The following is a 21529-nucleotide window of genomic DNA, read 5'->3' on the forward strand; positions in this document are numbered from 1 at the left end:
TATTCACGAACCATTTTTCTTTCTTATTTCGAATGTTCCCCCTTTTACAAATTGACTTGTTTTATTTAACGACGCTCGCAACTGCCGAGGTTAAATCAGCGACACCAGTGTACTGGAATTTTGTTCTGCAGGAGTTCTTTTACATGCCAGTAAATCTACTGACATGAGCCTGTCGCATTAAGCACACTTAAATGACATCAACCTGGGCCGGGATCGAATTCGCAACCTTGAGCACAGAAGGCCAGCACTCTACTGACTGCGCCACCCAGGCCGACTGATAGTGTAGTAATGGTTTCAGTAAGCACATTTTTTGTACTTGTTAAAATCTAAGAGATTCAAATGGCACACTACAGAATCTCCCAAATTAAGACAATTATTTGATTTCTACACCTTAAATGATTGTAGTTCGACATTTTTTAATTCATCGCTTTGCTAACATTCTTGTTTCTTAGTTGAAACAAAATGACAGATAATTGAACATTTACTATAAATGGAAGATAAATATCGCACTGCTCTGAAACCCGTAGTTTAAAATCTCTTCTTTTTATTTCATCATCATAATTACCACTTCTACCACATTCTTGTTATTGTATCGTCATTACCACCATCACCGCAAACAAACCACCATTTCATAAATTGGGATACTATTCTGGTGCAGCCTCAGTTATTTATTGCTAAATAGTTAAACTCTAAAAGTGCATTATTAAATGTCAGTAAATGTGATATAATGTGAAGGCATGTAAAATTCTGAAGTTTATTATTGGTATTATAATTGCTGTTGGTCAGGAACCAATGAACGACCAGAATGAAAGAGAGGGATATGAGAATGTGGCAGACGAAAGAAGCATTCAAAAAAGCTCCTCCTCACATAAAAGAAGCCGTGAAATTGTGATATCTTCAAGACTGTGCATCAGACATGATTCAAAGCAACACATTACATGCAGTCATAAATTTAAATGGAAGATGCTTTCTCATCTGTAAAATCTTAACTTTGCAAAATTAATGTATAATAAATATTCTCATATTAAAGAAATGAAATTCAGAGTGCTTGTCATTTCTGAAGAATTTGCTTTGGATTATTTCCATGCATCTATTCTCAATGGTCAAATGGTTACTGTACTGTCATTAAATTTTATGCCATGGTTCAATTAGCACTTATGGACGAATCTAGAAATACATATAGAGTGTTAGTTTGGAGGCTGGAGGGAAAAAGACCTTTGGGGAGGCTGAGACGTAGATGGGAAGATAATATTAAAATGGATTTGAGGGAGGTGGATATGATTATAGAGAGTGGATTAATCTTGCACAGGGTAGGGGCTTATGTGAGGGCGGCAATGAACCTGCGGTTCCTTAAAAGCCATTTGTAAAGTAAAATAAAGAAAGAATGTTTAACATGATTTCCTCCAGAAAAACGGTAAAGCTGGGAATTCTTTGGTGTATATTTACAACACATAAAAGGACTGTTCCTGAACCAGATGGCTTCAGGTATAATTTTTCAGCTGTTTATTGCCCATGTCAAATTTAAAGTGTTAGTCAACATCTTCACACTTAATGTCTGCACTGTAAATTGTACTGAAGTATTGTGGGAGCGAAAGTCTTGGATTTTTGTACTGTTTTTTATACACAGAAATATCCAATGTTTCAGAGCTTCTTATTGACTCCATCAAAAGGGAAAACTAAGTAAAAGCTAATCTTCAGGACTGGAATAACTTTGGTAATGGATTCTATTGATAGGTTCTCCTATTCTTGCCAGTGTTTCTGTATCAGTGACATGGTGCAGTTGAACACTGTGGAAATCTTTGTAATAATGAATTCTGTCTTTTGTGTGTGCCCAGCTCAGATATGAAATTCTGTAAACTTCCTGATTACCGAAATTCAGAAAGATCTTATTAGCAATAAATGGAGTAACTGAAAACCATCAGTTTCCACATATATGTGTTTAAGAAAACGATGTTTTGAATGAGATTTGAACATTAAGAACGTGTTTTCCAGACTTTCACAGTGCACCAGTTGAATAATAAGACTGTGAGACTGAATTTTTTCCTTTGCATTTGGCTCTCTTTATCACCAGCAATTGTGTTTTTTAACCCTGTTAACAGCATTCGTCTGTTTTCGACAGAGAGTAACTTGCTATAATAATGTCAACGGCCTCCATTATACTATTATGTGAGTTGTTGATTGGGTACCTTGCTCGTTTTAACATTGTAAGTTGGTACTTTCAGACCTGGTTGATGTATTTTTAAGAGGCTAAAAATTCTTAGCATGACTTTCTTTATGATAAGAGTAAATTCATTAGGAAAAACAACTGGACTGTTGTAATAGTTAATGTCTTGGAATTTAGGCCTCAAAGCTAGAAAAGAATTAAGCATTTAAGTACTTTTCTTATTATTACCAGTACAGTAGAACCCCGTTTATCCGAAATGAAGGGGGCGGAATTTCAGATAACGTGATTTTTCGGATAATCGGTAGCAAATATTTTCGGCAAACGTGGGAAGGAAAAGTGATCGTTAAGCATGTAAATTATAAACAAAAATTCAGTGAATTTAATATTGTAATTACACATCAGTTTTACATCCAGTAATCATTAGTGTAATATGTAGCTAGTTGGTGATGTATGCAATGGAGGGGGAAAATAACTGGCCACCCTACCCCATCTCCTGGCTTATTGCCTCTTAAGTAGTGTCTTCTTGGTATCACTTGTGAGGTTCAGACCTGTCTTCGGACAGTTAACAACAACAAAAACAATAATTTTACTTGACATCACACTCATGTAAGTAAAAAATAAGACATACCGATAACGCGATAACTGCAACATAACTAAAATGAATGAGAAATTGAAAACTTACCTCGAATGCATACACCATAATCCTGTAATTCCCGGGGATGGGGGTGGAAAACAGATGTAGCATTGCTGTGATGACATTGACACTTAATTGTGTAACCATACTATAGGGGATGAACAAAATATTGCAGAGAGAAACAAAACATTGGCTTTTTTTTTCTCTCCATTGCCCTCAGTCAATTTGAATCCGAAAATGTTAGAGCTGATGTCAAGCATAATAACCATTAAACTACTAAGGACGACCTTAGCAGTGTGGTAGGCAATACTAAAATTTGTTGAGACCTAGTCATAGCTACCCAGTCGTTTATCTGTCAGCTTCACTGAAGGAGCAAGGTTGATCTCTGGCTGATCTTTTAAGATTTGTGACTGATAAAAAAGCTGCAACATAGATTCCCTTCAATTATTTGTGGAAGTTAATACTTTGACTGAAATAACCACTCAAATTTTGTAGCAAACTTTTAATCTGGTTACTTAGTGTTGTAATGTTTCCTTTATCTTTCAGCCCATTTCACGAGCTTCATCGACAGGCACATTGAGCAGGCAACAAAAGAAAGTGTGAATTTTGTATAAAATGTGAAACATTGGTAGTGTAAAATTCTAATGCCTATTGCTGGCATTTTTTTTTGTAAATATGCGATTGATTTGATGTTTATATTCAATGAATTACTTGACAAGTGTGCTGTTAAAACACACAGAAAATAAATTATATATTAATGTACATGTGTACAAATTATAAATTACCCTATTCCTTCGTTTCCATCCATCACTATCTTTATTTTATAAATACATTATGTTCTACTTTATTTTCTGATGCAGACAGGACTTTGATATGCTCTCACACATCCTGTTTTCATTCTAAATAGTAGATCCCCAAGTTTCCTTGCTCTTTACTAAAACCTCTTGAACTGCCTTGAAGATTTCTAGATTTGAAGATCACGTGTTCAAATCCGTTTTTTAAGGAGCAATAAAAATGTTTAACATGACTTCCTTTGTAAGGGAAGTAAAGTTGGAGATCCCATGTCATAGATTTATAGTACTAGTAGAATAAACCTGTTCCTGATTGAGAGGATTTTTGCAAAGTTCGTCTGCCATCTCTTGTGTACGAAGATTCCATATCACATGAGCTATCTTTGTGTGGATGTTGTATCACAGGAGTTCCATTATGTGTCAGTTAAAGAAAAATTGACAGGATAAATGAAATCCCTTGAATTGCATGAAACGTCTTTATTCTTGGTATGTAATTTTTGGTTTAGGTAAGGATGGATTTAAGGACTAAATAAATACCACCACAGCCAAGCTGAGTACACTGTATCCAGTAATTAGATAATAGAGTGAGATGGATGAGACACATTAAATAGAGAATGAAATTAGATAGACCACATGGAAAGCCACGAAGCACAAAGTTGATCTTAAGGTATGGTCACATGTCGCTACTTTTGCAGCGCTGCAGTACAAAAAACTGCGCAACTCTTGTACTGCGACTTGTGAACTACGGTGCAACCTGAAAAGTAGCGGCTGCCGAACCTGCTGCCCGCTACTTTTCCATGCTGCGCGCAGCTTAAAAGTAGCGACATATGAACAGGGTTGCAGCCGCAGCATTTTTTATATCGGTTTTGTTGAAACTTTTGCAGCGGTTGCAACCAGTGTTACCACCCAAATGTGCCAATGATACTTTTATTGTTTGGATATATTTTAATGTTAAATGTGATGAAAATAAATTATTTGTAACAGTTATTAAATACACAACACAGTCTGAGCATAATTGCTGACGATATAATTCATTTTTTAACCCAGATAAGCCTGAAACTTTTTTTACTATGATTTCATCATATTCTTATAAAATGTACTTAAAATATTCGTTTATATAGTTTTTTAACAACCACTGTGTAATCATGGCATTGGTTTTTGAAATAAGTGGTGTCCTACATATAGGTCGGTAGGATATAGGGAGAACATATGGGCAATATGCATTAGTTGTCCGAAATGTAGGAGCGAATGCAGATAAAACGAGTTGTGATCTCAATGTAAATCAAAACTACAATAATATAGTGCAACAATGTAATTTTAGACTGAATACTTTAACTCATTCTTGTGATAATATATTATAAACTGTGAACACAAATTGTTTTCTCTTATATATTTCTGAAGTGAGCAAAGTAATAATATGAACATTCAGTGTTCATTACTGCGAATTTCAACAAAATAAATCCACATATATAATTCAGCGGTAAATTGTGCACTATTGTAACTTGAAAATGAAAATTAACTAATCACAGTGATGACCTGATGACATAAATAAACTGTCACATAAATGCGAAGTTCTGAATATTTACTACACATTAGTGTGATATACAAAAAAACATTTGACATGTAAGCCAATGCCACACTTCCTTCCTACAGGAAATCTTCTGATGACACACTCTACACCTGGTTTGACAGTTCTGTTAGATCACCAAGTGTTCGAGCCTGTCGTATCTCGAATCTGCATGTTCCATTCGCGATGCCTTGCTTGGGCCTCTTTTTGTTGAGCGCTTATTTGTCGTCTGAATGCTAGATGATCCAGCTTTCCGTCATTATTTTTGTGGAGAAGCCATGCATTTTGCTCAGCCATGTCAATACACTGCATGATTATGGGGAAGTACCATTTTTTACCACGAATGACAGTTCTATACAATGATATATTTTGATTTGCACGATCAACTCCACCCATGTGTTTGTTGTAGATAGATATATTTCTGGGCTGAGAAATTTGAATTTTCTTTTTCTCAAGTCTTGAATATCTAGAGACACTTTGCAGTGGGTTCACAGGCACGGCATTTTATGCCACAGTAATGACACTGTTATCGTTCCACTTGCAAACGACAACTTTTGCTTCAGCTGTTTGGAAGTCATAAGATCCTCTCTATCTTTTCTTCATCTCAAGAGTAGTCACCAAGGGGCAGTTGACTTCCTGTTGTCTCGAATTGTAGCAGTAGCTCTGATTTTTCGCTTTCCTAGCTCCACAAATAGAGGAATACTGGTGAAAAAGTTGTCGAAGAAAAAGTGATAGGCTGCATCAGGGTGCTCAAACCTTAACACGTCAGAATACTGTAACACGATGCTACCTCCAAGCTGTATTGTTGATAATTTTCTTTTATTGGGGTCGAAGCCCCTTGATATGGCTCAAACCAAATGACGAATCCATTGCCTGTAGCACCAAGCCAAAATTTGAAGATCCTCTCTATCTTTTCTTTATCTCAAGAGTAATCACCAAGGGGCAGTTTGACTTCCTGTTGTCTCGAATTGTAGCAGTAGCTCTGATTTTTCGCTTTCCTAGCTCCACAAATAGAGGAATGCTGATGAAAAAGTTGTCGAAGAAAAAGTGATAGGCTGCATCAGGGTGATGGGTTTATTCTTGATAAATTGTTTGCAGCCATGGTGCTCTTGAAAATTTGCTCTCTTATTCATATGTATGTTACATACATATTGCTGGATTACAGAATTTTAAATATTAAAAAGACAAAATTATTTTAACAGAAATGTACGCGGATCATCCTACCGTCCTACATATAGGTCGCTTCAGTTTAGCCTATTATAAACGCGAAGTAATCACAGTAAATTGCAATCTTACTTAATAATACATTGTATTCATGTCTTATAAGTGTACGAATAAAATTAAAAAGTTCTAGTTCCACTTAAAAGTAAATAAAATAAATTACACTTACAAAGTGTTTGTCATGGTAAGACACAGACAAGTTTCAAACATAAGTACACTAGGATATGAACACTTGCAACATCGACTGTCTCATCAACAACTAAATAGATGTCTGTAACATTAGCAACAGGACTGCCAACTTGTAGGAAGTCAAAGAGATAGATTTAAATTGAGAAAATATATGCCGTCCTACATATAGGTCAGTAGGTTTATCTGGGTTAAATTTTCCGTAGCGTAGTTCCAAACAGGAGGGTTGCCAACATTGATTACGTGAATATACTGTTTGTTATCATTTAAGTATATAGGCGTTTTTAAAAGCTTTATAGTAAAAATAATGCCAATTTCTGAATACTAGATATGACAGAAAAGCAAATAATAGATAAGGAAGCTTTCGCATGAGTTTATTAATAATGCGAACATAACCACAAAATGTATATTGAGAAGTCAACACAGAAATGGAAACCTGCAGCATGACTGCGGCTGCAAAAGTAGCGCCTTGTGTGTGAACAGACTCACAACCTCCAGTTGCAACTTTTGCAGCACTCGGGTTGCGCAGCACGAAAAGTAGCGTGCAGCACGCTACTTTTGGCTTATGTGTGAACACGACATGCAACTTTTGCAGCTGCAGTACAAAAGTTGCTCTGCAAAAGTAGCGATGTGTGACCGTACCTTCACACTTCTGTTTTCATGGTACCATGAGTGACAGAGTAAACCTTTAATGTCAAAATGTTGCAATTTTTCCTTCTTGTAGGTCGAATATAGACGTTTCACGTTAGAAAGTGCTAAATCTAGGATTTCAAATAGAGATTAGGTCAAGACTAATTTTGTAATATAAGGACATAGACCCTAGATGAATTATTTTTTATGAAGCAAGCCTTGCAAATTTTAAATTTACGATTTTCCTAATGAAAAATTCAGGCTCGTAAGAAAGAGATGCAAGTTTTACTCTGGATACCAATTAGAAAAAATTGGTTTGTAATATCTCCCTTTGTTGTTACAGGGCTATTAGGAAATCATTATAAGTTCTGAAATAGACAAATGAATATGCTTTAAAATATCATTGGGTCATTTTGTGATGGTCATCTACTAATGGATATATTATCTCTCATTTGTATGGCTAAGGCTAATTATGGCTTCTAGGAAGTTCATAGTTGTTTATTTAAATGTTAAGGTATATAAAGAGTTCCAGAGAAACGTAGTTTGTGAGATGTGAAGATGGACAGAGTCTTGTGTGCAGTTTTTGTTGGTAAGTGAAGGAAGTGGTGAGTGTTTTGATACAGGCTCAGCTCTGATGTAATGAACAAATTAATTTATTGCAATAAACTCACACCTGGACTAACCCATACCGGACATAGGTTATCATCAGAATTCTGAAATTGGCGAGAAATGATCTTTAGTATTTTCCTGTGAGACTCATGTTCAGAGACAGGATTCTTTTGCGTATAATCAATATGCAACACCATCATCTCAACTTTTCCCTTCCAAAGGAAGACAAACTAAGGATTTTGATTTCCTTTAAGAGTTCATTGTCCACAGTTGAGTTTAGACCTGTAAACTTAGGACATAGTGGCCACTAGACTGAGATGGCAACCATTGTAATTAGTCAATCAATCAATATTCCCATCATTCCTGCGTGGAACATAGGGCTCTCAGAAAGCTTCTCCATCTGACTCTATTCCTGGCCAACGCCTTAATCTCACTCCATGTCTTCCCCATCGTTTTTGCTTCTGTGAGAACAGTTCGTTTCCATGTTATCTTGGGTCTGCCAATTCCTCTGCTGCCCTGCGGATTCCAATCCAATGCCTTCCTGGCGGGATCATCTGGAGGTCGGCAAAGTGTATGTCCCAGCCATCCCCACTTCCTATGCCGAATTTCAAATTCAACTGGTTTTTGTTTAGTTTTTAACCATAGGTTTTCGTTGGATATCTCGACCGGTCAGAATATTTTTAGTATGTTTCTCAAACATCTATTAATAAAAACTTGTAGTTGATTGATCGTACCTATCTTTAAGAAGGGGGACAAGACTAACTGTAGTAACTTTCGAGGAATATCACTTTTGTTGACGTCGTACAAAATTTTGTCCAGTATTCTTTTGAGAAGATTAACTCCATATGTAGATGAAATTATCGGGGATCATCAGTGTGGTTTTAGGCGTAACAGATCAACTATTGACCAGATATTTTGTATTCGACAGATAATGGAGAAAAAATGGGAGTATAAGGATACAGTGCATCAGTTATTCATAGATTTCAAAAAGGCATATGACTCGGTTAAGAGAGAAGTTTTATATGATATTCTTATGGAATTTGGTATTCCCAAGAAACTAGTTCGATAATTAAAATGTGTCTCAGTGAAACGTACAGCAGAGTTCGTATAGGTCAGTTTCTGTCAAATGCGTTTCCAATTCACTGTGGGCTGAAGCAAGGAGATGCACTGTTTCCTTTACTTTTTAACTTTGCTCTAGAGTATGCCATTAGGAAAGTCCAAGATAACAGAGGGGGTTTGGAATTGAACGGGTTACATCAGCTGCTTGTCTATGCGGATGACGTGAATATGTTAGGAGAAAATCCACAAACGATTAGGGAAAACACGGAAATTTTACTTGAAGCAAGTAAAGCGATAGGTTTGGAAGTAAATCCCGAAAAGACAAAGTATATGGTTATGTCTCGTAACGAGAATATTGTACGAAATGGAAATATAAAAATTGGAAATTTATCTTTTGAAGAAGTGGAGAAATTCAAATACCTGGGAGCAACAGTAACAAATATAAATGATACTCGGGAAGAAATTAAACAGAGAATAAATATGGGAAATGCCTATTATTATTCGGTTGAGAAACTTTTATCATCCAGTCTGCTGTCAAAAAATCTGAAAGTTAGAATTTATAAAACAGTTATATTACCGGTTGTTCTGTATGGTTGTGAAACTTGGACTCTCACTTTGAGAGAGGAACATAGGTTAAGGGTGTTTGAGAATAAGGTGCTTAGGAAAATATTTGGGGCTAAGAGGGATGAAGTTACAGGAGAATGGAGAAAGTTACACAACGCAGAACTGCACGCATTGTATTCTTCACCTGACATAATGAGGAACATTAAATCCAGACGTTTGAGATGGGCAGGGCGTGTAGCACATATGGGCGAATCCAGAAATGCATATAGAGTGTTAGCTGGGATGCCGGAGGGAAAAAGACCTTTAGGGAGGCCGAGACGTAGATGGGAAGATAATATTAAAATGGATTTGAGGGAGGTGAGATATGATGATAGAGACTGGATTAATCTTGCTCAGGATAGGGACCAGTGGCGGGCTTATGTGAGGGCAGCAATGAACCTCCGGGTTCCTTAAAAGCCAGTAAGTAAGTAAGTTGATTGATAATAGTTTTAGTTATTTTCCAGGTTTCACAGCCATATAAAAGCACGGGTTTTACATTTGTGTTAAAAATTTTCAGTTTAGTATTTATTGTATAGGCAGCACTCTTCCATATAGGCTTTAGCAGCCCAAAAGCATATCTTGCCTTCTTTATTCTTACTCTCACATTGCTATCTGTAGCACCATTCTGGGAGACTATACTGCCTAAATATGAGAATTCCTTCACATTTTCAATTACACCGCTGCTTAGAGTTACTGTAGAACAGTAGGTTGATTGGTACCTATGCGCAATTCTTTGGTTTTATTAATATTGATTTGAAGACCCACCTTCTGTGCTTCCTTTTCCAATTGTTGCAGTTTGGCTTTCATATCTAAGCTAAGCTAAGAGACAGATTGTAATTAGTAGACATCGGATTTTTAGGCACTAAAAATTGCAGTTTTAGGCGCCTAAAATAAGCTCAAAATTTGTAAAATTAGGCTCTATTTTAATGAAAATAGGCATTTTAGGCACATCAACGTATCAATCATACTTATTTCTTTCACTGAAATTTTTAGTTATACACTAAAATACGCACAAAAAAGTATGTTTAAACATTAAAAAAGAATACTATATTATATTTATAAACAGAGCTGCACAAATTTAATATATTGAAACTAATGAAATAATGATTATTGATATCAAGATTACTCATTTTAAGTTATTGAAATTCAGTTCCATGCTCAGACTTTATTATAATTATCTTCACAGTACACCACCAGAATTTTTTCTAAATTCTCCACAGTTAACCTTTGCCTTTTGTCACTGAGAATCATTTTGAAAGCAGAAAAACTTCTTTCAACCGAAACTGATGTGAGAGGCGCAAATTTTAAATTAGGTACAATAGAAACATCAATACTTACTGGAACATTTACACTTTCCCCCGATATCACTCTTGATACTTTTTCCAACAATGAAAATCCTACATTCTTATTTAATACGTTGTCCCACTTATTTTTAACTTTTTTTCCCAGTTTCGTCCAAAGCAGAATGTATGTTCACTTGAGCTTCCTTTACTATTGCTATTTGGCTACAAAGAGATTGTTTTTCACGTTCTAATTGTTCAATGCTTGCAGGTATGAAAGAAAAGTTTGATGTTATGTAGGCAATATCGTTTTTCACTCGTGAGTCATTCAATCTTTTACTGCTTTCACACACGCTGCACTATCAGTTTCAGGTAATTTATCAATAACTCTGACCACTTCTTTAAAATACTTAGAATAATACACCACTGACTGAATCCAGGTTCCCCATCGTGTCACAACCGGCTGAGGTTGGAGTGGGATATCTGGAAAGTTCTCTCTGAATATTGAAATCCTGGGTGGGGCTTTACAAAAACATTTTTTTGTGTTAGAAATAAACGAATTGACAAGAGGAAATTCATTCCGGATTGTTTCAGAAACCCTGTGAAGGCCATGTGCTAGACAGGTTACATGCGTGAGGTTAGGATAAAATGTTTTAAGAAGTGGAGCTGCAGCAACCATGTATGAGGCAGCATCAGTACAAAACAACAGAACTTTAGAATCGTCTATATTACCTGAGTATAAAGACTGTAGGCCTTTATTTACAAAATAAGCAATGGCTTGGCTATTCACTTTCGAAAGTTCCTTAACACATACGAGGTGTGGAATCGAAGGTCCATCAGGACTAAGTTTTCCTACTACCATATTTGCTATATACCTATTCATAGGATCTGAGGTTTCATCCACAGAGACCCATATGTAAGAATCACCTATATCCTCCCGAATGGAAGCTAAAGTTTCATTGTATATTCTGTCTAAGTAATTTTTTCTTAGGGTCGACTCAGATGGGATATTTTGTTTGCAGTATTTTTGTAAAAACTGTCTTAAAACCGGATTTTCAATTGAATTCCAGGGAATGTTAGCAGCAACAAACGCTCTGGTTAAATCAGCATAGAAATTGCTGCTGAGATTGGATGAAGTAGGCTGTGTTAGTAAAGTTTGTTGCAGTTGATTTTTCTGCTGAGCTTTAGCCTTATGAGCCGCTCCTTGCACATGCTGCTTTAGGTGGCACTTCTTTTCTTGCGAAATCTAAAAATGTAAAGTAAACTGAATTAAAATAAAATCCTAATTGTTGTATTGCCGTATTTCTATCACAAAGTTAGTGGGTTCGAAAAATCAAAATTTTAATGACCTGCAAATACTTTAACTGTCGGAATTTAAAAGGTTAAAGTGTAGTGGTCTTAAAAAGAATTATACCTCAGGATACCTCAGTCAATGTATAAATATTATAGGCCTACTCATTAAAATTAATAGAATTTATATATTTCAACTATTGTTACATACCTGTTTGCTACAAATCTTGCAGAATATTATTTTTCCATCATAAGTGAATTCTGAATATTCTGTTAGCCATTGCCGGATCAATGTAGATTTTGCACTTATATTTTTCGGCATTATCGCGTTAAACTTCACAGGAAAACGTCCTACCGCTCAAAACTTCTCAACACAAATAAGGTGAGGGAAAGAGCAACTGTTAACGAGCATTCAAATGAACCGTTTTTATTGAGATTCAATTGGACAAAAATACAAAGTTACACTTATTGTTGCATTTCCTGGTAGTGTTAACACTAGGAGGGCCATTCTTTTAAATATTTTGTAACGGTTTACCCTACTAATTCGCAGTTTTACGACTTTTCATAAATATCTCAAAAACACTTTCTCCAAAAATTGTGATTTTATGACACTCTGAAGGGCAGTACAGCTAATCGGTTTCAGACCGAAAACAGTCATTTTTATAGTGTAGTATATCTCTGAATCGGTAGCAGCACATGTTGTGATTGTTGCCTGCTTCAAAACTAAGGTTGGTTCTTTGTCGGCATTTATGCCTCCAAACATGTTAAATTCGGTGAAATCTATTGCGAGTGTCGTGAGATTCAAAACATTTTGTTTCCTTTATCATTGGTTTCATGGCCGGTGTGAAGCAAACTTTCCACTTTTTAAATGCCTTAAATTTCGCAGTGAATGCATGTATAAATTATAAAAAGTAAGAGTAAAATGCGAAACTTTACAGTGAGTTAGGCATTTTTAGGCGAATGTTAACAAATTAGGCTCTAATAACTGTTTTAGGGCATTTTAGGGCACTATAAAACTCTGAATACCTTTCAATTTCCATGAAACACAAATATTAATAATTATTTTTACTTTTCTCCTAAAGAAACAAAATAGGCATTTGCCCTAGAATCCGATGTCTGGTAATTAGTAATGCACATGAAATGAAAGTATTTGCTTTTAACATTATTTCTTATCCTGAAATCTCATGAGTTAATACAGATTGATCTGTCGTGATGAAAGGGACGAATCTAGAGTTTAGTCCAGCAGCTATGTATGGATTTAATATGGAATAGTTTCTGCGATTGTTGCGTGATCTAAACCATCACACATGCGGTTCAAGTTCGAATCCCAGACAGGCCTATGATTTTTTATTGACAAATCCATAAGGTCACTTGTGACGGATAGGATTGCAGTTGGTGTTTGTCTCAGAGGTTCTCTCGTTTCCTTACGTTAAGCATGAATACCATTCCATTGGACTCATTATTTCATAGCATTCTCTGATTGCTGGCTGTCGACGTACCGAAGAGGCTGGACTAGGGATGGCATGGTTATCTGCTTCAGCACTAAAGATCTACAAGATCACAGTGCTGGATTGTAGTAACCTCTCAGTTCGAACACTATATTTGGCTTGGCTTTCAGAGGTTCGGGTCTGTGCATGTAGGTATTCATTAGTCCATTGTGTCCCCTACATATCAGGTGATTGTTCCGAGTCGAATGGATGGCCTAGTATTCAATCCTATGTTGATAGACTGGTCATCCTACCTCAGTCCTTACAGACCCAGGTTCATCCTGATGTATACCTGAAAAACCCTTAAGTTCTATGTCAACATCATACTACTCCAGCCTAATTTTAACTAACATATATATATATATATATATATATATAAAGAAAATAAAGGGCAGATGGAGAGTGCTGGTAAAATGAAGAGGGAAATGGAAGCACACAGGGAGAAAACCGTCTACATCGTCTGCTTTCTCCACCACAAATTTCATCTTGATCTGGCCAGAGATCGAATACGGACCGTGTGGACGGAAGATCAGCTGAGCCACAAATGCGGCAATGGTTACAGTAATGCGTGTAAGAAGATACATTGTTTAATTGCTCAATATACATTTAGCAATGTATATTAAACTTTGCGCCAATTTAAGATCAAAACAAAACAGTATTAAGCTTAAATCACAATGGAAAACTTTCTCTAACCAACTCCGAAGACTATATGGCTGAAGTAGTAAATTTTGTTTCTTATTATGTTTACGTTTTCATTGTATGGAATTCAAGTGTAGATAATACCTCAGAGGATTCCATAATGTGTCCTTCAGAGCATTAATTGTTATCTACAGATTGTGCCCTTCTCGAGAACTTTTGCAGATAAAATTTTATGACTTACAATGACATTCACGAATTACATGCAGAAATTGACGTAAATATAACTTTTCAAGAGTTGAAACATCTATGAGTCATAAATACCAAGTCAGCTGTTTCGAAGGCAGACAACAAATAGTGTGAGCAGCACATACTCTTTCGTAATACTGACTCAAATTGATAATTTATCATCAGTTCTTTGTCATATTGTAATTCACTAGTTTTGGAAAATTATACTTTTATCCAAATACAGTTTTCATTATTATGTTAATGTTATAATTAGGGCCCGGATTTATAGGTTTTTACCTATTTTTTTTTTCCTTCTAAATGCATAATTTCTTAGATAATTTTCCAAATCATTGTCATAAGAGTCATATATGTAAATTCTGTTGAATCTAAAAAAAAAACCTAAATTGGACCTTAAGAGCTAGAAAAACATAAATCATAATTAATATGTATTTTTATATATTCACTGTGCTTTATATAAAAATATTTAGAAATTTCATTACATCTTATAATTTTTATTCTCTTCTACACTGGAGAAAGTGACCCAATCTGCGGTCTTTACCTCTTCAGTCTTTTGTTGATCTGAATAAAATGGTTAACAGGAAATTCCATCTTTCTTTGTATAGCAGGCCGTTCTTCAGAGGCTACAGACTCTCAAGGGCACTGTTGGGACTGTATGTATTTTGAAATTTCCACTGATCGCAGATATGACATGCAGTAGAAGGGTATGAAGTGACTGAACTTTCTTTTGAGTTGAATGAACCGCGAAAAAGTCGTATTATTGAAATTCGTGAAGTTTTTGAGCATGTTCCCAGATCTTGCATATACGGGTAGAAACTATGAACTTTTCTGAGGTCTCTGTGCAGTCTGTGTTATTCTGGTGTTAACATTGAATTTGTATATTTTGTGTTTTGTTAAGCTATGCCAAAACAAATGAAATAACATTTATTACGACAGTGGATTGGAAATAAGTCCAACTTATCACTGAGGGAAAAGTTATGTTATTTAAAGCTGACTGTAAGCGTACATTTTTAACAATGAGGCAATTTTTGCGACTCCTTTCACAGTTTGGGCAAAAAACCTTAAAAAAAAACTATTTCACCTAGTCCAATAACCTAAAACGGACTTCTTAAAAGCCTAAAAATCCGGTCCCTAGTTATAATTATGCATAATTTATATTGATAAACCAAGCTCAGAGACCAAATAAAGGCCTCACTATTCATATAACATTACTCACCCTAATGTTAGCGCATGCGGTAGGAAAGGATTACTGTTGGAAATGTTTAATAAACTTTACCCAGTGTACAATATTTGCCAATGAAAGTTTCGTTTAGTCAACTGTCCAAAGACAGGTTTGAACATCGTGACACCAATAAGGCATCACTCATGAGGCAACTAGCCCAGGAGATGATGGAGTAGATTGACCAGTTCCTTTCCTCCGCCATTGCGTACATCACTGACTAGTAACATATTACCCTAATCAGACTTCATATGCATACAAACAATTGAGCCATTGAGAGCAGAAGTGGTGTAAGTAAAAAATGGGTAATGAGGGTTGAAGTAAACATTCTGTAAAATACAGCTCAAAGTAGCAATTAATATTCAGTTTATTTAAACTATTAGTAGTCAATGGATAGCACAAGGACATATTAATTGCTACTTTGTGCTGTATTTTACAGAATTTTTACTTTAAACCTCATTACCCAATTTTAACTTACACCACTTCTGCTCTGAACGGCTCAATTATTTTTCTTACTCTGACACATCATCAAGTGGATGTAAGTACTGATGTACATAGCAGCCAGAACCTCAGTCAAAAGTAAATGAAAGTTTATTTCAATGTAATGTATTCATTAGCGCACAATGAGAAAGGTTGTGTAATTATCATGCCACCGTTAGTTAGGGAATGACGTTATTGGCACACAACGAGGCCGGAGAATGAGTATCTTGGTATTGCAATTGCAGTGAGCCTAGCTGTGGCGTTGACTCATGCACAGTTGGGGTCTGTCCACTGCAAAGTCGGCTGTGCCTGCTCGGAAGAGGCACAGCCCCTCTGTGGAAATGACCACGTCACCTACCTCAACGAATGCAAGTTGAGATGCGCCCAATGCAACAAACACGGTGAGTACAATACAGTTCTAAGTCTTAGTTCAATTACGGTTCTTAATTACAGAGATAACAGGTTGATGGTAAGTTGTTGATAATGTTGAGATTACAAATACAGAAGAAGCCTAAGTTTTGGGTAAAAGCTTCTACCACAGCAGCTTTATAACAAGTGTCAGAATTTGTCTGGGATCAAACTTCGATCCCTTTTTACGAGAAGCATTCGGTTGAGTGAACTACTCTGGGGCTCAACGCATTGTTTAATTAATAACAAAATGCCACCATTTGAGAAAATACATTATACCAGTGTTTTTCAACTTTTTGATGATGAGGTCTTTCTTTTCCTCACGTTGCTTTAGTGCGACCCTTGGTCTAAGGCAAATAGTAGAATGTAGAACATGGTAATGTGAAATTTGTCATCAATTTAAAAAGAAAATAGTTTAAGTATGTTTTTAGTTAACGCAAAATAGTCTGATATTTAAAATTCGTAGTACAACTTTTAAAAATATTATTATTATTATTATTATTATTATTATTATTATTATTTTGGTCGCAGCCATTGGTTAAGAATCACTGCATTATACAATGAATGTAATAATTATTTTCCTCTGTATTTATTTTTTATTGCATTGTTGTTGCTCAAATATTACACTATAAGAGTGACCTTAAGTGTGATGATGTTTATTATTATTATTATTATTATTATTATTATTATTGTTATTATTGTGAAACTCGGACTTATTATTATTATTATTATTATTATTATTATTATTATTATTATTATTATTATTATTATTGTGAAACTCGGACTCTCACTTTGAGAGAGGAACATAGGTTAAGGGTGTTTGAGAATAAGGTGCTTAGGAAAATATTTGGGGCTAAGAGGGATGAAGTTACAGGAGAATGGAGAAAGTTACACAACGCAGAACTGCACGAATTTTATTCTTCACCTGACATAATTCGGAACATTAAATCCAGACGTTTGAGATGGGCAGGGCATGTAGCACATATGGGCGAATTCAGAAATGCATACAGAGTGTTAGTTGGGAGGCGGAGGGAAAAATATCTTTGGGGAGGCCGAGACGTAGATGGGAAGATAATATTAAAATGGATTTGAGGGAGGTGGGATATGATGGTAGAGACTGGATTAATCTTGCTCACGATAGGGACCGATGGCGGGTTTATGTGAGGGCGCCAATGAACCTCCGGGTTCCTTAAAAGCCAGTAAGTATTATTATTATTATTATTATTATTATTATTATTATTATTATTATTATTATTATTATTATTATTATTGGCTTAAAACGTCATTAGAAAACCAAATTTGTGTTACTGTATGGTTTTCTTAGGGCGTGAAGTGTTTGTGTGATGTTTTATATGGTTGCACGCCTCTCCAATCTCCAAACTGGATGACTCTATGCATTCACCATAACCAGATCTCCATCTGAGAATTCGTGTACAGTTCTTTTATTATATCTCTGCTGGTGAGTGACCGGTAAATTTCAAATGGCTTATCTTAGTCTTGGGCGTCAAAGCATATGTTTTCCATATTTCAGCCTGTCAGAGAATGCGTCTGGTCTGGTATGGTATTTACCACGCGCAGCACTGGCAAAGTTGCCGCGGTTCAGCATATTCGATGGCTGAGAACCAGACTGTTCTACGTCCAACTTTTTATAAGAAAGAAATCTGTGTTTCATTGTTTCAGTTCTTGTCTGCATATATGAATCGAACAAAATTGTAAATATTCCTCTCAATAAGATTGCTAAGAAGCTATTCCAAATTGTTTCATGGAGCTTTGAATGTCAGGAGCTTAAAATAGCTCTCCTGAAAAAAAATAGTAAAATGAACTTGGAACAGTCTGGTTCTGGGCCATCGAATTACGTTGACAAATACAGGATAATTAAGGATAGCAGTGAAGTATTTTAGTAGACTATACATGACGCCTATGCAGATTTGGAGATAAGAAACGCGTGGCCCGTGAAGCGTCAGTTCTCGAAAAGGAACAATAAAATTGCGATATCGCCTGCAAGTATGCAACACCTCTTACACTCTGACGTATTGTGTATTAAGCACATTTCAGCAATTCAATATGAAGTATGTTTTGCGTCCTTACGACAGCAGAGTAGCTGTTCGAAGTGACGACCCGTAATAGCGGCACACCATGGAATCCCTGACTTACGATGATGCATGCAATATAGGTTTGTCGATAACCTAACAAAGGAGGAAGTGCATAATGTGTTGCATACCTTTCAGGCGATATATGTGCACTTAATATGGATTTGTTAGGAACTGAAGCTTTCCGATCTCTCGTTCCCTCTCTCAAAATATTTGTATAGGTGTAACCTATTTTCTAATAAAGTGAAATATAATTCTGGAAACATGGTAAGATCTCATGCTAATTTAAATCGATTCATTTCAGGGAATGGATGCAGAAATGAGGTCATTACCCTCCCATTTTCTTAATTAAGCTGCGGGAGGATTAAGAACACTTGCTTGCGAGCATTATAAAACTGATACACACATTTCTGGCGAGCTAGTCCGTATTAATTTTGAAATATTGTGAAATTTATTCTCTAAACTCTATAGTTGTATAAGTTGCGCTTATCCTCTATCGTCTTTTAAAAATAAAACATTATAGAACGTGTTCAGTTTTCAAAAATAAAATACAAACATTTATCAAGCAAATAATGTCAGAGCATATGAAGGGTTCAGAGCCATAGTGGGCCAAGCACCATTTATTAAAAACGGAGAAAACAAGAGTTAAAATTAAGTGATTACCATAATTTAACGAAACATATAGCAAGATAAATTATGTACACGAAAACTAAATGGTATGTCAATCTTCATTAAATTATGATATTTACTTAACTTTAACCTTTGTTTTCTCCGTTTTTAATAAATGGCGCTTGGTCCGCTATGGCTCATATAAGGCGAATCATTCTTGATGTGTTCGCTTGCTGTCTGTGTTTGTGTATCAGTGTGTTAATACCCGCGTTTTTCCCAACCTAGCTGTCTGATCTGGGAAGTGTAAATTTATCTCTACCACGAAACTGACAATTAGTGTGGTGCGTGTGTGTGTGTTTTTTTATTGCCCTGCGTTGTCATAGCTGTGGTCCTGTAATTGGTACGCTACGCTCCACTCCCATCATCTCCTTCGTCCTTGGTGTCTTGTATTCGCCATGCTGGTCGTTGCATCCGAGGTTCAAACTCGGCAACGGACGATGGATTTTAAAGGGCACTGGAGTAAGGCTTCCTTCGAGAGGGAAGTAAAGTTGGGAGTTAAGTGTCGTGGATTTACGACAGTACGACATACGAATTTTTACAAATAAAAAACTAATGATAATTGAACTCATGTTCATATGAATTTTTTTTTTTTTTTTTGCAAAGTGACCTATAGAACAGATTCCTAAAGCGTGATCATGAATCATCCTATATACACACATATTCATTTATACTGTTCTTCCCAAAGGTAAGTCTGTCACTGCAAACTTAGCATTCTCCAAGCTTCCCTCTTTTACGCTTAGTCTCCGCATACGATCCATATATCTTAATGTTGTCTGACATCTGCTATCTTCTTCCTCGAACTTTTCTCCCGCTCACCATTCCTTCCAGTGCCTCCTCTAGTACCTACGCAGTTTCTTCTTATCCAATTTCTTTGTCTCTTCCTCCTCATATTTATTAAGGATTAAGGAAATACTAACCCGCCAACGGTTCTTTGCCTCATCGACAATCATGTTGCACCTTGTTGCAGGACTGGTGGCCCTTTTCCATGGACGCTGTGAGAATGCCGTCTTCGCTTATCCGGCTCCCATCGTGACTTTGGCAGCTCCACCAATTCAATATGCCTATGTTCCCGCCCCAATTCGTGTCAGCCCTTAAATCCACAGAAAATGTAAAGATGACAATAAATAACATGTATCATTCGATGCAAGAACTGCTTGTACTCTACATTAAATTCACGCAATGAAATATCCCACTCCATCTCAATCCTGCCAATTCACAATGTCCTAGTTTATTCCTTCCTGCCTTGGAATAGTTCTTTCTTATGTAGCATAGTAACATCACAGTCTACTATATACAGTCGCGAAGCTCAATATGTAGTAAAAATGCAAACATGGGTAGTTGCCCAGATCGCTACTATCGCCTCATCATCACAGATCTCTCTTAGCAGATGACAAAATATGTTACACTTTCGTTGTCGTGTTCTTTTGGAAAAATTAACACCTTCCTTCCATTATTGAAATATTAAATGGATAAAGTTAATTTATTATTTTAATGAAGTATATTAAATTCCACCATAAACTCGAAAATACCTGCAAGAAATAGGTTAATATTATTTTTGTTTGTGCAAAACGAACTGAAATTTACTATAATCGCTTCACTCATTCAAGATTATAGCGATAATGAACTATGAAACCAATAAATATTAATTTGCATTCCCTTTACAACAATAATATAATAACAATAATAATGGAAATATGAATTAATGGGAGTAACTTACGTGTACCGGTACTTGTAGTGTATGCTTACGTAGTTAACAAAGTGGGATGAGATTAAGCAATAATAATCACGCCAGAATTGGAAATAAAACGTGATCAATAAATTTTACTGTAACAGACTTACTTTTTCTACGTCTCTAGTAAAGTAACAAATAAAAATAACAAAATTAACAGCTATAATTAAAAACATATCCTTTGAAAAAAGTAGGACTAAGTTGTCTGAAAATGTACAATTATTCAAGGAATCAGCTGATACAGACGTAGAATTAGTGCAAAGCTTTTGTTTCTCAGCTGCAGGTAATAACAGAACGTATAATATTATAACGTCTTTGAACAGAAAAGGTTTATTTGAAACATCAAATAAAGTCGGAACTGCATTCCAGATTAATTTATTTTTGTTTTCATTCATGAATTGTGTGTTTTCGAAATGAAGAGAGCAAAACTTTATATTATTATAAAGATATGCTTCATTCTTTGTCATTAGATCTTCCCTCCTGCTGTTTATTAACCACTTTTTGCATCTAGAAGTAAAATAAGAAATAGAT

The 21529-nt window shown here is 35.8% G+C and overlaps 2 protein-coding genes across 5 annotated transcripts in view; both read left to right on the forward strand.

Annotated features, from left to right (window-relative positions):
* Nucleotides 1–3560, forward strand: part of LOC138714940 (tRNA pseudouridine(38/39) synthase) — a 34899-nt gene extending 31339 nt beyond the window's left edge. For all 4 annotated transcript variants that reach the window (XM_069847238.1, XM_069847239.1, XM_069847241.1 and 1 more), the window contains exon 14: nucleotides 3345–3560. The gene's annotated coding sequence lies outside the window, so the exon portion shown is untranslated. The remainder of the gene's footprint in view (nucleotides 1–3344) is intronic.
* A 4098-nt stretch (nucleotides 3561–7658) lies between these two features.
* Nucleotides 7659–20419, forward strand: LOC138714941 (turripeptide Pal9.2-like). Its single transcript, XM_069847242.1, has 3 exons — nucleotides 7659–7782; nucleotides 16348–16503; nucleotides 20237–20419. The coding sequence occupies exons 1-3, from the start codon at nucleotides 7752–7754 to the stop codon at nucleotides 20362–20364; spliced, it is 315 nt and encodes a 104-aa protein (XP_069703343.1). The 5' UTR covers nucleotides 7659–7751; the 3' UTR covers nucleotides 20365–20419.
* The last annotated feature ends 1110 nt before the right edge of the window (nucleotides 20420–21529 follow it).

Source organism: Periplaneta americana, chromosome 15 (assembly GCF_040183065.1).
Source record: "Periplaneta americana isolate PAMFEO1 chromosome 15, P.americana_PAMFEO1_priV1, whole genome shotgun sequence".
In the NCBI taxonomy this organism is placed as follows: Eukaryota; Metazoa; Arthropoda; class Insecta; order Blattodea; family Blattidae; genus Periplaneta; species Periplaneta americana.

Bases quoted from the DNA above. Each gene is read 5' to 3' on its own strand.
- LOC138714941 (XM_069847242.1), top strand. From the start codon at position 7,752: ATGGACAGAGTCTTGTGTGCAGTTTTTGTTG. The intron at 7,783-16,347 runs GTAAGTGAAGGA...TTGCAATTGCAG, and splicing joins CTTGTGTGCAGTTTTTGTTG to TGAGCCTAGCTGTGGCGTTG. The intron at 16,504-20,236 runs GTGAGTACAATA...ACCTTGTTGCAG, and splicing joins CGCCCAATGCAACAAACACG to GACTGGTGGCCCTTTTCCAT.